Source organism: Egretta garzetta, unplaced genomic scaffold (genome assembly GCF_000687185.1).
Source record: "Egretta garzetta isolate BGI_Z169 unplaced genomic scaffold, ASM68718v1 scaffold172, whole genome shotgun sequence".
NCBI lineage: Eukaryota > Metazoa > Chordata > Aves > Pelecaniformes > Ardeidae > Egretta > Egretta garzetta.
In genome coordinates, this window is record NW_009258951.1 from 1355689 (window position 1) to 1370548 (window position 14860).

General features: G+C 43.1%; 1 protein-coding gene across 1 annotated transcript in view; it reads left to right on the forward strand.

The window, feature by feature from the left end:
* Positions 1-10: 10 nt before the first annotated feature.
* The window catches only part of GYG1 (glycogenin 1), a 33938-nt gene continuing 19088 nt past the window's right edge, over positions 11-14860 (forward strand). The window contains exon 1 of the mRNA XM_035890031.1: positions 11-105. Coding sequence (XP_035745924.1) covers positions 11-105 — 95 coding nt within the window. The remainder of the gene's footprint in view (positions 106-14860) is intronic.

Consider the following 14860-nt stretch of genomic DNA (forward strand, 5'->3'; position numbering starts at 1 on the left):
GGAAGAGACAATGGGCGGGACAGAGCGGCTGGGACAGGAAAAGAAGGGCGGCGAGCAAGCTGGACAGACGGCTGGAGTTGGTGGGAAGGATGGTCAGGCAGAGGGGTAGAAACGGAGGGGCAGGGAGCTGGGCAGAGGGGTGGAGAAAGAACTTCTGCAGCTGCAGGAAACCTCTGCGAGTCCAGGAAAGGGCTCAGGGCTAGCAGGCACTCCCCAGCATACATCAACTCCACTGCCTTGGTATCCGTTCTGACAATAAATCTGTGATCTGCTTGCTTGCTGACAGACATAGTAAAAAGCATCATGCTATAAAAGCATAAAGCAATGCAAAAACTGCAAGCCTTGCAGAAAAGCACAAATGCAGTGTACAAACATAAACACTAACACACACAAACAAGGCACAGGAGAACACACAAGCCACAAGTGCTGCCCCTCCAGCCCCATTTTGAAGACTACCACAACATTTGGGTCTGCTGAAAGAAACAAATCGGACTAGTCACTACGGGTTAACCTTTCATGGGAACTCCCTGTGCCCACATTTTTGGCATAACCATGCCATGCCCCTCTTTCCGTTCAGGCATGCACAAGCACATCCACTTCTTCAAACACTTGCCTAGTTGGTTGGCAGCAGGGGAAAGATATGAACAATCCCCCCAAATGGTTCACAGCCTACTGTTTAGGGTTTGGGACTTAAAATTTATTATCCAAAGATCTGGACCTTTTCATTTAAGCATGAAACCTGAACTTTAATTGTTAAACTACACATCTTGGAACCCAAGCGATTGTTGACACTTTACAACTTATGGATGAGGCTAGATTTTAAATCCCATGCCCTGATCAGTAAATAAGTAAACTGTAAGCCCTAACTGATAGATACAGAGTCCCACAGAATAAAGCCATAAACCATAACCTCTTAGTGAGCAACTGTAAACAATGAGCTCTAAGTAACTGATGGAACCTGAGTGACCAAACCCTGTTTTGAGCAATACACACCACAGCACATAAAAGCAGGCAAACAGTAAAAGGAAGCTGAAGAACTTTTGCCTACAGCTTTTAAAGTTTCTACTTCCTTTGAAAGTGTAGCAGAACAGGAGGATACATACCAGGAATGTGTCACAGGTGCTGTTCATAGGTCTGATTTTAGCCACCACATGCAAGAATCAATCCATAGGGTTGCAGTAAGCTGCACTTCCACTGAACCCACCTGCATCGCCGTGAGCACTAACTCATCTCCATTAGAGACAATTAGCGTAATATTTTTGGTTCCCTCAGCTCTGTGGTCCAACATCCAGAGGCAGTGCCACTGAAAACCACCCACCAGCCCATTTTAAACTGTCTTGTCGCTTACCAGCACTCTCAGGCAGACCTGCCAGCAGTCCCTGAGCCTCAGCTGCCCCTGCTGCGGGGAAAGGGGCCTGGCCCTCTGCCGTGCCGATCCCGGGCACCACACATGCACTGGCCACAAATCAAGGAGGAGAGCACGTTCCCAGGCACCGAGAGGTAAATTGGGACCTCAGTCTTCCTTTTTTTTCTGTTTCTTATGAGATGCCTTGAGGAATAAGGCAGCCTCCTCTGACTTCTACTTGCCAGTCTGAATACAGCACACACAACTTAAATAACTGTGTTAAGTGTGAAGAGAAGGCTGAGGAAAATGTTACTTTAAGAGATGTATATTTTCCCAAATCTATATAGTAGGCAGAGAAAGTCAAGACTGAAAATACACAACAGCATGTGGTTTTAGCACAGATGCTCTCCTGTGCAGTACTCTGCAAATCTAACATCCTGAAGTTGTGTCAGACACTTTAACCAAATCTTGCACAATAAACAATAAATAGTCAGTATTTAAAAGAAAAGCAAGAACAACTGAATGTTTTTCAAGGCAAAATGAAAATCTTTTGACAAAAACTTCACCCAGAAGGCCACACAGAAAGAAGGACTCCAAAGATAATTCATCTTCATTAACAGTGCTTTCCCCAACCGTTTTTAAATACAGTTTCACTCAAATCTTTGCTCATGAAATGAGAAGTATTTATGAGGACAGACTGGTTGTAAGACCCAGCATCAAAATCGTACGTGGGCTTCAATACGAATGGGGCTTTGAAAACACGTATCATCTGAACCCAGCTAGGGAAATCTGTCAGCATTATACACCAAATCCAAGACACATGGATTAAAGTAGGAGAGGAGAGGCAAACAGTAAATCTCAAAGCAAATGTTTCAATTCCCACAAGGAGCAATGGATGAGGAAGTTCTGGAGTGGTTAAATGGGTTCTCCAGATTTGGATCGCCTCTGACGGACAGGAATTCCCCTTCCCCATGGGGTACATTTTATGCTGCATGAGTAAATACAGGGTGGCTTGAAAGCACTTCTTTCCTGAAGTCTTACTGTTCCGCAGGCAACATTGTTTATGCTACAGGATGGAATCCTCCACCAAAATTGAAAAGGAAAGATTCAATCCTCGGTAAAAGTACAATTTCAAAAGTGACTATGTCTGTGCATGTCAGTTCTCAGACCCACAGCTTGGCTGGGAAAATGAACACTTATGAAAATTTAAGCTGAATTTATTTACAGCCAGATAAGATGCGTACTTGTTGCTTGCTTTTTCAGCCATTTAGTAACAAGAAGGGTAATGTTAGCCAAGTATTGATTTTTTTATCATCATGCTAAATGCAAGTATAATGTAAGACAATTAAACATATGCTGCATATAGACCCACCAAGAATTGTTCCAGCTAATTCCATTCCTTTATTGGAAAGTGAACAGAGTAGTAGCTCTGTTGGGGAAAGACAGAGCAGAAAAGATCTAATTGAAGCAAAGTGGGATGCAAAATATCCTGCAGCATTAGTAGCAGTATGCCAGCCCCAGTGAAAGTGCTCACTGTATCTCACTCCTACATATCACAATCCACTGGTTTCCTAGGGAGGCCTGGCTATAAAGAAGCTTGGCTAGGGCCCCTCTTATTTTCTACAAGTCTTTCTGGGCAATGGTTTCAAGAGATACAGCCAAATGTCCCTACCTAACAAAGCACTCCAGCCTGTCTTCATACTTCTCTCCCATACAATTCTTTAGCTTCCCTATTCTCTTAGACTCAGCACTGAAGCCTTTTTAAAACTCATCTCACTTCATGTCCCAGACAAAGTCCCTAATTTTGTCTCTCCCTTCTCCATGACATCATTGTCATCTCATCACCAAGAACCCTGAAAGAAACATTATTTTTACTCTTACAGGTCTCTTCCTTTTCCAATTCTGACTTAGAGCTGAAATTCTTTTCAGCCTTTCTACTCTTTCAATTTCACTTATTCTCATTTATGCTATGCCTTCTCCAGCCTCTCCTCAGTTTCCATAAAACCTCTCCTTTTCCCAGGCCTACCTCATGGGTTTGGTTTTTTTTCCCAACCATTTCCCTTTCCTTTACAGCTTTTCCTGCATTCCCACTCACTATATAGATGCAGAGAACTTGTTTTTTACTCCACTGCAAGCCCGGCAACCAAATGAGCCTCAGGCCCATTCAGTTCAGGCCCATTCAGCCTCAGGCCCATGCAGATCTCCATCATAGTTTGGCCCGGCTACTCTCTTCCATTCCATAATAAAGTAAGTCAGGGAGCTAGGTCACCACCTACATAAACTATTATCTGCTGTCTTTCTCTGTCTTTGCTGAAAAGGAACTCTGAGAAATCTGTGAGGGCGCTGTGAGGGCAAAAGGTAGAGCGAGATCTATGTTTCTCTATAATTACAACTGGGGCAACATTGAAACCAAGAATAAAAACATTCCTGTTGCAATGTCCTAACATCCTGGGTCATGCAAAGACTGCAACATAGCAATATAACAGATGCTGAGAAGGCACAAAATATCAAACCTGTCTGGTTTGATGCTATAAAGGACACATTTATCATTGTTTGTCACTGAATGTATTTGTAGCGAACTCAGCCACGTGAAACATATTTTCAAAGAACTAGAAGTCCTGCAGTGGAGTCCCAACAGAAAGTTGGGAAAAGCGGACAGAACAGACAGGTGTGCGTGACTTATGCCCTTTAAAGATTCACCCCAAGGGGACGGAGCATATAATTTTACAGGTTTGATCTGATACTAAAGGTCTGGCAACAAAGAAGGGCTGGGAACAACCTCAGTGGTGGCCCTCACATCAGCATGTGTGTTTGCTTGTCCAGGTTTACTCATACTCTACTCAAGAACCCAACTAGGGTCACCTAGTGGTGCCAGGAGGTGGTACCAGATGATCTATACAAATACTGAGAGCCTGCCTGGCTAGATGGGATAACAGTTTGTTGTTTTACAGGAGATTTACTCCTATCAATGGTGTGACTGAATAAACAGTACTTAGCTTTAGAAAAGCTGGGGTGGTCAATAACCTTGTTGCTGCAAAGGAGAGAAAGCAAAGCTGTAGAAGTTGCACTAACTACCCCCGCTATATCCCAGCACATTTCAGAAGACTGCACGCTGGAAGGCAACAAATACAAGTTTCTGCCCCTCTAAGCTCACCAGAGTACAGCCAAAGGTCTAAGTATCAATGAATTATGCCCGAGACAAGAAAAGGGTGAGAAATGCACTTAAACCAGAAACTGGTATCAAGATCTGTCACAGATGTTACATGATCCTGGAAACATTTTTGCCTTCACAATGTTCAGAGTAAGACATACCTATATTAGGGGTAAGGAAAGAATGCTGATAATGCATATGCTTATGCTGATGCTTACGCTTAGCATTTCTGGACTGCTTATATGGTACCCAGTACAACTGCAAGGCTTGAAGACAAAGGTAAAATGTAACAGTTCTTAAATGACTGAAACTCCTGTCACTGCTGTTTTCTGTCTGGCAGGTCCAGTATGCATTCAAGTTTTTCTCCATTAATTTCCTCGTCCCTCAAAAAATATTCATTAGATTTGCAGATAGAGGTATTATGCTGCATTAAACCAGTTGCTATAGCTGTAAAAAAACAGACAAGCTTTTGAACACCTAAAGGCTTTCATCAGGCCCAGAACAGATGTGGCAGACCTCAATAAAATTACTTGAGCTAAATACAACTAGAAAGCAATTGCTCAGAGTTTAGTTAGGTGCATATCAGTTAGATCATCTCTGAAAGACAAGACAGCTGACAGCTTTGAAGTAAAAGAGAACTTATTAAGGGGATAAGAGAAGATAACAATGTTAGGGAAGAGAAACAGTTTGCTACCTATGGAACAGAGAGGTTAATGAGGAGGTATGTTATGATATGGCATAAAACCAGTAAGGCTATTGAGTCCATGGTTTTATTTGAGACTAAAGAAGGGCTCATGTGTCCAAAAGCTTGTCTACTTTCTCCTATTAAATCAGATGATCTAGTAAAAGTCCTCTACCTACAAATTGTTTCTTATGTTCTGCTCTACTGTCCATGGTCATGTTTCACCACCACAGATGTCATATCTAAGTAAGTGGAATTCCACCAGCTCACTCCTTGTTACACTGCAACCAGCACTAAAACTCTCTTTGTACCAACCAAGATTAGGTCTGAAGGTATATTTGGACACTGAGGTCTTTGAAAGATGTGATGAGCAGTTACAAGACAAGTATTACACAGATTTCCCTATCAGAGTTGTTTAATAGGAGCAGCTTTTAAAAAGCTAGGTTAAAAATTTAAAGCAGCCTACTGTAATGTGTAGCTTCTGGTCCTGCCCATCTCCATTTATCACCTTTATAGTTTAATGACCACATTCTCCAGCATGACTCTGCAGTGCATAAGAACTCTCCTACCAATTATCTGACATCTCCCAATCCTTTCTCCTATCGCAGATGCTCCAAATCGCTACTGCTGCTGTCTCACTTCTTGATCTTTTTTCACTTCTTATCTGGACCAATGCACAGCTTTGATCTGTCTTAACCCCCTAAGTTCAGTTAAGAAGCAATACAAAATTGAACAGAAAAACAGTGTATAAACAGTAATCATTAGGAAAATGCAGCGCTCTCTCCTTCATTTCTATTAGTCCAGAACAAAACTCTGTCCTCTCTAATACAAGCAATCACAAAAGGGTCTCATTAAAGATTTCCATATAATATTTGAAGCCTACCAGTGGCTCTAAATATACCTAAAATGCTGGAACGAAAAAGCACATTAACTTAAGTGAAGCTATGGACATTAAATGGCTGGGGCTGAAGAAGATGCTGGAACCAAAGTATTTTCTTCTATGCTTTTCATAATTGTTACTGGCTTCATAAAGAGAGGTTTACTCTCTGTTGTGCCTTTTCCTAAATGAAACACATTTCCTCAACATATATTCACATAAGTGATACTGTGCTTTATCCAAATGGGCGTCCTGAACATAAGCCATATCAATGTTAAGTGCTAAATAACTACAGGCTAAATCCTATGATCTCTCAGCTAGACCATTATGCCCATTAAACATTTAAATAAAACCATTTTCAACTTATGCACAAGTGGGGTTGTTTCATTTTTTTTAAGCAAGAATCATGTCACAAATAATTCTGTACTATAGCTTTTATAAAAGCTATAAAATATACATTTAGATGAAAAATAATGGCTGGGAATTCCTACCTACAAAGTTTTTATGCCTCTTGTAGCAGAGAACACAGCAGAATCTGGAAACTTCATAGCAGGCAGCCCTATGTGATCTAAAATATTCAGAACACCCCTTGTAAATAACAATTATTAGAAGAACATATAGGACCCCTTAAATAACAGAAGAGATGCCTTAAACCTTTCCTGAAACACGTCACTTTAAGCAGGGCTTCTTCAGAAGATCCTGGGGAACACAGAATGGGAAGGATCCGTGGCCTATACTTAGCACTGACCAAATGTTAAAGTTAACCAGTGGAGTTCACTTCATAAGATGTTATAGTCAGAAGCATTGCAGAGCTTCCAAATTTTTTATAAATTTATGGAAAATAAAATACGGCCACAAAAATAGTACTGAAAAACCCTAAGATTCAAAACCCGCTCAAACCCACTTGCTTCAGATCTTAAGCGCCAGCTGCAACAGCTATATCAGTGCAAACTGCTATAACAAACTAACCTGCATAGGCAATAGGCTGCATCAAAATATAAACAGTCACTAGCAAAAGCATCAGAAAGAAGCAAATGGAGCTTAGGCCTTCCCATTATGTCAATCATGACTTTTAAAACAAAGAACCAAGTGTCTGTCCGTCCCCAATTAGTACTAGCTATAATTAAATTTGTCTTCCTATGAACAACTAATGTAAAGAATGCAGGGCATGGGTAACGTGATTGCCCAGTGAACAGAACTGCTGCATCTGCATTGTGAACAATCTGGAAGCCGTGGGGAAACATTGATGAAAATCCTGATAAAAGACAATGAAAAAATAACCAGACTGTACAGTGAGAAAAGCATGAGATGTTGTTTCAATGTTTGCACAGGATAAATAATGCTATGGGCTGTGTGAACTATGCAGCTGGAAAATCATCACTGAGCCACGCCTGATATACAGGGACCAATTCATAAGAGAAGGCATTGTCAAATTAATTATGCCCAGCTTCCTAATACAGCCCCAAAACATTTTTAAGAAACTCACTTCATACAGCAAATACTGCAAGGCAGCTACACTTGACAGCTATTGTAACTATGATGGGGAGTAAACTTAAGGATCGACCTTTTAACATGGAGATACGTACTTGGAATAATACACCTGAGACAGCAAACATACGCAGCACGGCCAACATGGATGCTGTAAATATGACACAGCAAGAAGTCCTTTTCTACAGACTTTCAACAGAGAAACAATCACCCATCTCCATTTACAGCACTACAGCACACTGTGAACGAGGAATTTCTAAGGCTGACTCAGTTAGCACTACTTTATCCTTTCACCAGATACATTTCTGTTTATGTCCAGCCCAAGTATTTTTCAGCATTGTGACAAGACCTTCAGCACGTATGACGCTGATTTTAGCAGAGAGATGGGTTTTAACACCTACAGACCATTTTGCACTGCAATGGTTTTGATAACAAGGACTTCTGATTAACATCTTGTAGCCTTGACTAATGACCTTTTTCTTGCACAAACCTGACCATCATAAGAGAAAACTCCACTTAAAGAACACCTTACTAACTAGCCCTGGAGCACACTGGCACACTTGGGTCAAGACCCCAGGAATGTGTACCTCTAGGCTCACATCGTTCTCCTCTGATGAGTACAGGACCTTGTCAGTGAGGTCAGGTGTGGAAGCTGTTACAGCACAGATCTGTATTGCTGATGTTCTGTGCAGTCTTGAGGAAGTCGTGTAAGAAAGACTGGTGTTGCCTGAACTGATGGCGTCATGCTGAAACAGTTCCTCTGAAGTCAATTAAAATGACCTCCCAAGCAACACTGCTGTTGCTTTATGCTAGCATAAACTGCAGACTATCTTCCCATTTAATCTAAATGAGCCCTATAATCTTCTGCAGTAAAAATGGATGTGGGAGTAATTAACTGCTCAGAGATGTGGGATTAATGCTTATATAGGTTGACAACTGTAATTGCTTAGCATTATTGTTACTGTATCACTTCTCTAGTAACATTCTAGTCCTAGACAAGGACTCGGAGTTTGGCTAGGTTGGAGAGGAGGCTGAGGGGCGACCTCACTGCTCTCTGCAGCTTCATGAGGAGGGGACGTGGAGAGGGAGAAGCTGAGCTCTCCTCCCTGAGATGCAGGGACAGGGGGCCTGGGAATGGTTCAAAGCTGTGTATGGGGAGGTTCAGGCTGGACATCAGGACGCACTTCTTTCCCAAGAGGGTGGTCAACCACTGGAACAGGCTTCCTAAATAGGGGGTCGATGCCCCGTGCCTGCCAGTGTTTAAGAGGCATTGGACAATGCCCTTAACATGCTTTACCTTTTGGTCAGCCCTGAAATGCTCAGGCAGTTGGACCAGATGATCGTTGTAGGTCCCTCCCAATGGAACTATTCTGTTCTGTTCTGTTCTGTTCTATTCTATTCTATTCTAATATTGATGCTATTATACTTCTTTAGCTATGAAAAGGTTTGAATGCATCTGAACTTAATGATACTAAGGTTTTCCAAAAGGGAGTAATTGAATTAACTTAATATTAATTAGATATGTCATTCCCAGTATATTATCCTGCTTTTTTTTTTTTTTTTTTTTATTTTCACATGAGACTAAAGTTAATTACTTGGTGAAAGTTTTAGCACTGCTTCTTCCCAAATCCCCACTAGAATCTCTACATCTTGAGAACTTTGCATCTCCGGGAATTTTATCATCTGCTAGTTTGTTTGTTTAAGTATCAAAAGTTTTAGAGCTTCCTGTAATGAGGAATGAAATGCGTGTTAAGATGAGTCCTCTGTTTTGGGAGAGTTTAAGATTCTGGTCAGCACATCTGTGCAAGTAAGAAACTGTAAGATTGATTGTTACCTGCTGAAGCAGTCGACAAGCACCGACAGCTGGGATACATGGCTGGGACTCCCCTCTAAAATACAGCACAGGAGACAGACTTACTGGTTTTAGTCAAGCAGTAAAGAGAGAAAAAAAAGGGAAACAAATATGCCTGCCCTTAGCATCATGGCAAATGAGGAGTGGAACTGGTGACAAACCCCTGCTTTCTGCTCCCAGCCACATGGCTTAATCAGTAGGTCTTGTGGCCTCCAATCCTAAAAGAATCACTAGCAAAGGGGAGCAGACAGAGATGGAGTGGAGGGCAGGTTAGGAGAAAAATACGCATACACATGCCTTGTTTAGCCTATTTGCCGAAGGAGAAGAGGCTTGTGAAGTCAGCCGTATGTGGTTCTGTGTTCTCAAATAACATTTAAACCTTTTCATTAAGTTTAAGAAAGCAGAGAGAGGTCTCAGCGTTACTACTTTTTAACAGTTTTCTAAAGACTGATGAGAGAGGTAGCTATATCTCCAAGGAGAAAAAAAGCTCAGCATCAATTTATTTCTTAATAGATGCCAGCTTATTCATGCAACCAGGAGAAAAACTTTTGTTGTAGCTTGCATTAAAAACCACAGAGAATCAACCCAAAGGTGACACAAATCAAAAGAAGCTGAGACTTCCTTGCTTCACTGCTTGTAAGAGTTAGCTAGTATCATGTTAGCTAGAAGAAATCGTAGGAGTTCCTTCATCCACTAAACATGTGCTCACTGCTATGTGTTAAGTAACACACACCAAGCAAGTGCAAGATTTACCAGATAGAACCTAGCTTTTCAGAAGACTATCACATTTATGTAATAGGTGGATTTTTTTGAAGGAAACAAGGCCAAAACTATAACTGGCTCCGGGACAGGCAAAGAGAATGCCCATTAGGAAAGAAGAATGTGAAAGGTTGAAATAAGCTGGAGTGACAGCATAATATTTTGATTATTCAAATGGAAACACCAAAGCTTTTTCAGTCCTATTAGAATAAGTTACATTACATTGAAATGCTAGCACTAGGAAAAATCTGTGCCAAATTTTAAAATTCTATGCAGACTATTCTACATTCTCAATAAATGTCCAGTCCAGCTTCACAGTAAGCTCAAGGTGAGAAGGGCTTCAAAAAGCAGAGGGGATGAGCCAGAACAGCTTTTGTCATCGGAAAGTTTGTGACAGGGCAAGACAGAGATGGCAGGACAAAAATGGAATCAAACCTCTCAGTACAGTCTTGAATCATGCTACATTCTTTCTATATAGCCAGCTATGCACTTCGCACTGTGGAATTCTCGTTCCTAACCAGACAGATTATCATTTCAGTTGCAGTATTGCAAAAACTGAATTCCAGTACTTTAAACTTGGACTGAATGCATGGAGTCAACAATTTTTCTGTTTTTCTCCAGATTTTGCAGAGGCAAAAATAATGTTTTATTCTGAAACTTTACCTATAATGTTTTACCAATTTAACAGCTGGACTCATTGCACACATTTGCAAAATTAATATATAGGTTAAGTGTAAATGGCTAATTAAGTTCTTTAGAAGTTTACACTTAACACAGCCCAGTTACAGGGCTGGCAGTTTCTGTTACAACTACACAAATCCTAGCTGTATATCAAAGCTACTTCTTAGTGTTTGGTGTTTTGAAATGTCTTTTTACTTAAGTTACAGACAAGCTGCTACTAAAGTTACACTATTGCTCAGTCATCAAAAGTAGGAAGTTCTATAATGTGCAATGGTAATTTGACTTCTGTGACATGCATTGTGATGTAATTTTTTAATGGCGTGATCACAGTCTCACTTTCCACAGGACTCACACCTCATTCAGTGTGCCAGTATTCATCTAATGAGCTGCTCTTGCAGCACTTTGTCCATTTTTTCTGAATGCTGTCTGTTCATCCAGCAAAATTTATTCCTTCATCATCCTCAACAGATTTTTACCAAGTCCTACAGTGTGCTGACAAGTAACACAGTTTCCCTGGCTAGTTCCCATCCTCATATACTTATCTTTCACCTAGTCTTAAATTTATCCTCTTCCATCAAAATTGAGGCCAAGCTTTTTTTTTTTTTTCCTCAGCTTGTCCTAGGCTTAGGTGCTTTCCCATCTTAGCCCTCATCTCATCAGAGCTAGTCCCAAGCATTCCTCTTTTTTTCCAGCTTTTTTCCTTCTATCCTCATGTGACACGATCTTTTCTTCCATTTGATCTGGAAGCCAGTGGGACCTGATTATCTCTCAGGTTCTTCCTGTGACTTTTTCCCTCCAGGTTGTGCGGAAAGGAGTGTAACCAGTGAGTACAGGGGTGCGGATGTATGTGCAATCCAGTCACACAAGGGAACCATAGAATTTACAGCCTGTTCAGCCACGAACATCCGAAAAATCCCAAAGAAACATGTGCAAACAGGTATGTGCATAGGGGCGGGGGGGAGCATTTCTCTGTCACACTTTCAAGCTTAACACTGACAAACCTAGGTTTTTTTGTTCTGATTGTTTGGTTGGTTTTAACGTGGAAACCAGAAGGAATGATGCTCTTTTGCTCCACTCTAACATAATACAAAGGAGTCAGGGCGGGAGGGAGGGAGAGGGGGGGAGGGCAATCACCAACAGTGGCTACTCTATTGTTTTCTCTCAAAAACTTGGCAAAGCAACAAGCTAGACACAGCTGAAATGTGCATCTGAGACAGACACAAACCATGCCCAACTCCATCACAGAGAGTTTGTCAAAGCCAAAGATACCTGAAAAAGGGCCGCGTACCGGAAAAATATCAGCAATCCTTACTTACATACAACATTACAAGCATTGCCTATAATTATGATTCACGCATTTTCATGCACATCATGTTTTATAAATTACTGGTATGCTCTAAAAGCTTTTTTTTGTTGGTGGTGGTCAAGAAGCACTTCCCTGATTTTAGTATTTTTAAAAGTAAGCAATCTGATTTTAAAACAGGTTTACAAAAATTGTCTCAGCTCAAACATAATTTCCTATATTGGGAAAATTCAGAGGTGGAATGTTCTTTGTTCACCAGTTAGCATTTGAAGGTTTGTTTAGTTTTTAAATCCTTTCATGACAAAACCCATTTGTCATTTCACGTTAGACAGGAATCCCCTTCCTAACAGACTTCCCTCAGTTTATTATGGTGAAAAAGCAGGTATAGGTCATTGTCTTGAGGAAGATAATGGATTGCAGAAAAGGACCTGGGGGTCCTGGTGGACCCCAAGTTGAACATGAGCCAGCCATGTGCCCTTGCCACAAAGGAGGTGAATGGCACCCTGGGCTGCATCAGTCAAAGTACTGCCAGCAGGTTGAGGGGGGGATCCTTCCCCTCTGCTCAGCACTGGTGAGGCCACACCTGGAGGACCGCGTCCACTGCTGGGCTCCCCAGTGCAAGAGAGACAGGGACGTAACTGCAGAGAGGCCAGCAAAGGGCCACAAGGATGATGAAGGGACGAGAAAGTGTCTCTCGTGTGAGGAAGGGCTGAGAGAGCTGGGACTGTTCAGCCTGCAGAGGAGAAGGCTCAGGGAGGTCTCATCAATGCATAGAAACACGTGTGGGGAGGGTGCAAAGAGGAAGGAGCCAGGCTCGTCCCAGTGGCACCCAGTGACAGGATCAGAGGCAACTGAGCACAAACTGACACATGGGAGGTTCCCTCTGGACATCAGAAACACTTTGTCACTGTGAGGGTGACCGAGCACTGGCACAGGCTGCCCAGGGAGGTGGGGGGGGCTCCCTCCTTGGACAAAAATTGTCTCAGCTCAAACATAATTTCCTATATTGGGAAAATTCAGAGGTGGAATGTTCTTTGTTCACCAGTTAGCATTTGAAGGTTTGTTTAGTTTTTAAATCCTTTCATGACAAAACCCATTTGTCATTTCACGTTAGACAGGAATCCCCTTCCTAACAGACTTCCCTCAGTTTATTATGGTGAAAAAGCAGGTATAGGTCATTGTCTTGAGGAAGATAATGGATTGCAGAAAAGGACCTGGGGGTCCTGATGGACACCAAGTTGAACATGAGCCAGCCATGTGCCCTTGCCACAAAGGAGGTGAATGGCACCCTGGGCTGCATCAGTCAAAGTACTGCCAGCAGGTTGAGGGGGGGATCCTTCCCCTCTGCTCAGCACTGGTGAGGCCACACCTGGAGGACCGCGTCCACTGCTGGGCTCCCCAGTGCAAGAGAGACAGGGACGTAACTGCAGAGAGGCCAGCAAAGGGCCACAAGGACGATGAAGGGACGAGAAAGTGTCTCTCGTGTGAGGAAGGGCTGAGAGAGCTGGGACTGTTCAGCCTGCAGAGGAGAAGGCTCAGGGAGGTCTCATCAATGCATAGAAACACGTGTGGGGAGGGTGCAAAGAGGAAGGAGCCAGGCTCGTCCCAGTGGCACCCAGTGACAGGATCAGAGGCAACTGAGCACAAACTGACACATGGGAGGTTCCCTCTGGACATCAGAAACACTTTGTCACTGTGAGGGTGACCGAGCGCTGCCACAGGCTGCCCAGGGAGGTGGTGGAGTCTCCATCCTTGGAGATACTCAGAAGCCATTTGGGCATGGTCCTGGGCACCCGGCTCTGGGTGTCCCTGCTTGAACAGGGGGGTTGGACCGGATGACCTCCAGAGGTCCCTGCCAACCTCAACCAGTCTGCAATTTTGTGATTCTTTGGACTAACTCATCTCTTCAGTTAGGGTATCTTGTGTATCTATACCCTTCACTATTTGTCATCATCTTTAACTGCTCAGTTTTGACTACTAGGCAGAGAATCATGTGAATAACAAAGGACCTGTACTAGAGCCTTAATACTCATAATGCTTGCAAGGGTGATAAAGAAGAGCACAAGAAACTTACTAGCACCTTTCCTATATTCCTGAAAAGGTATGGCTTAAATTTCTTCACGGACTGAAACTGTGCCATAAAGAAAATATCCAAGCATGGGCCTATCTCCTCATCTCACCTGCTGACACACACTCCCTAGAGGTGCCAAGCATCACCAACAATACCAGTTACGCTGTCTTAACTGAGGCATGACAGCGTGAGCCTTTGAATGGAAGCACCTTTTTCAGGGCGCATCTTTTCCTGCCACCCCGCAGCCCCCTGCAGTAACCACCGCCAAACTGCCTGTAATGCTGCACACGCCAATGCCTGTGTTTCAAAGCCCAACAGCGATCCCAACCGTGCATGCAGCTGCCTGCATCTGGCCCAAGGTGCTCCTCATTGGAACACCATCCTCAGCTGCCATTTTGCAGCAGCATCATGGATGGCTCACCCACGGCCACGCCACCCTAATGCAGCTGCAGGACTGGGGGTGTGGGCATGTGCCTACACTGTACATGTGCTCCGGGAGCTGCAGGTGGCTTTGGGCCAGGGCTCCCGGAGCTGCAGGTGGCTTTGGGCCAGGGCTCCCTGGAGGTGGCTTTGGGCCAGGGCTCCCGGAGCTGCAGGATGGTTTTGGGCCAGGGCTCCCGGAGCTGCAGGTGGCTTTGGGCCAGGGCTCCC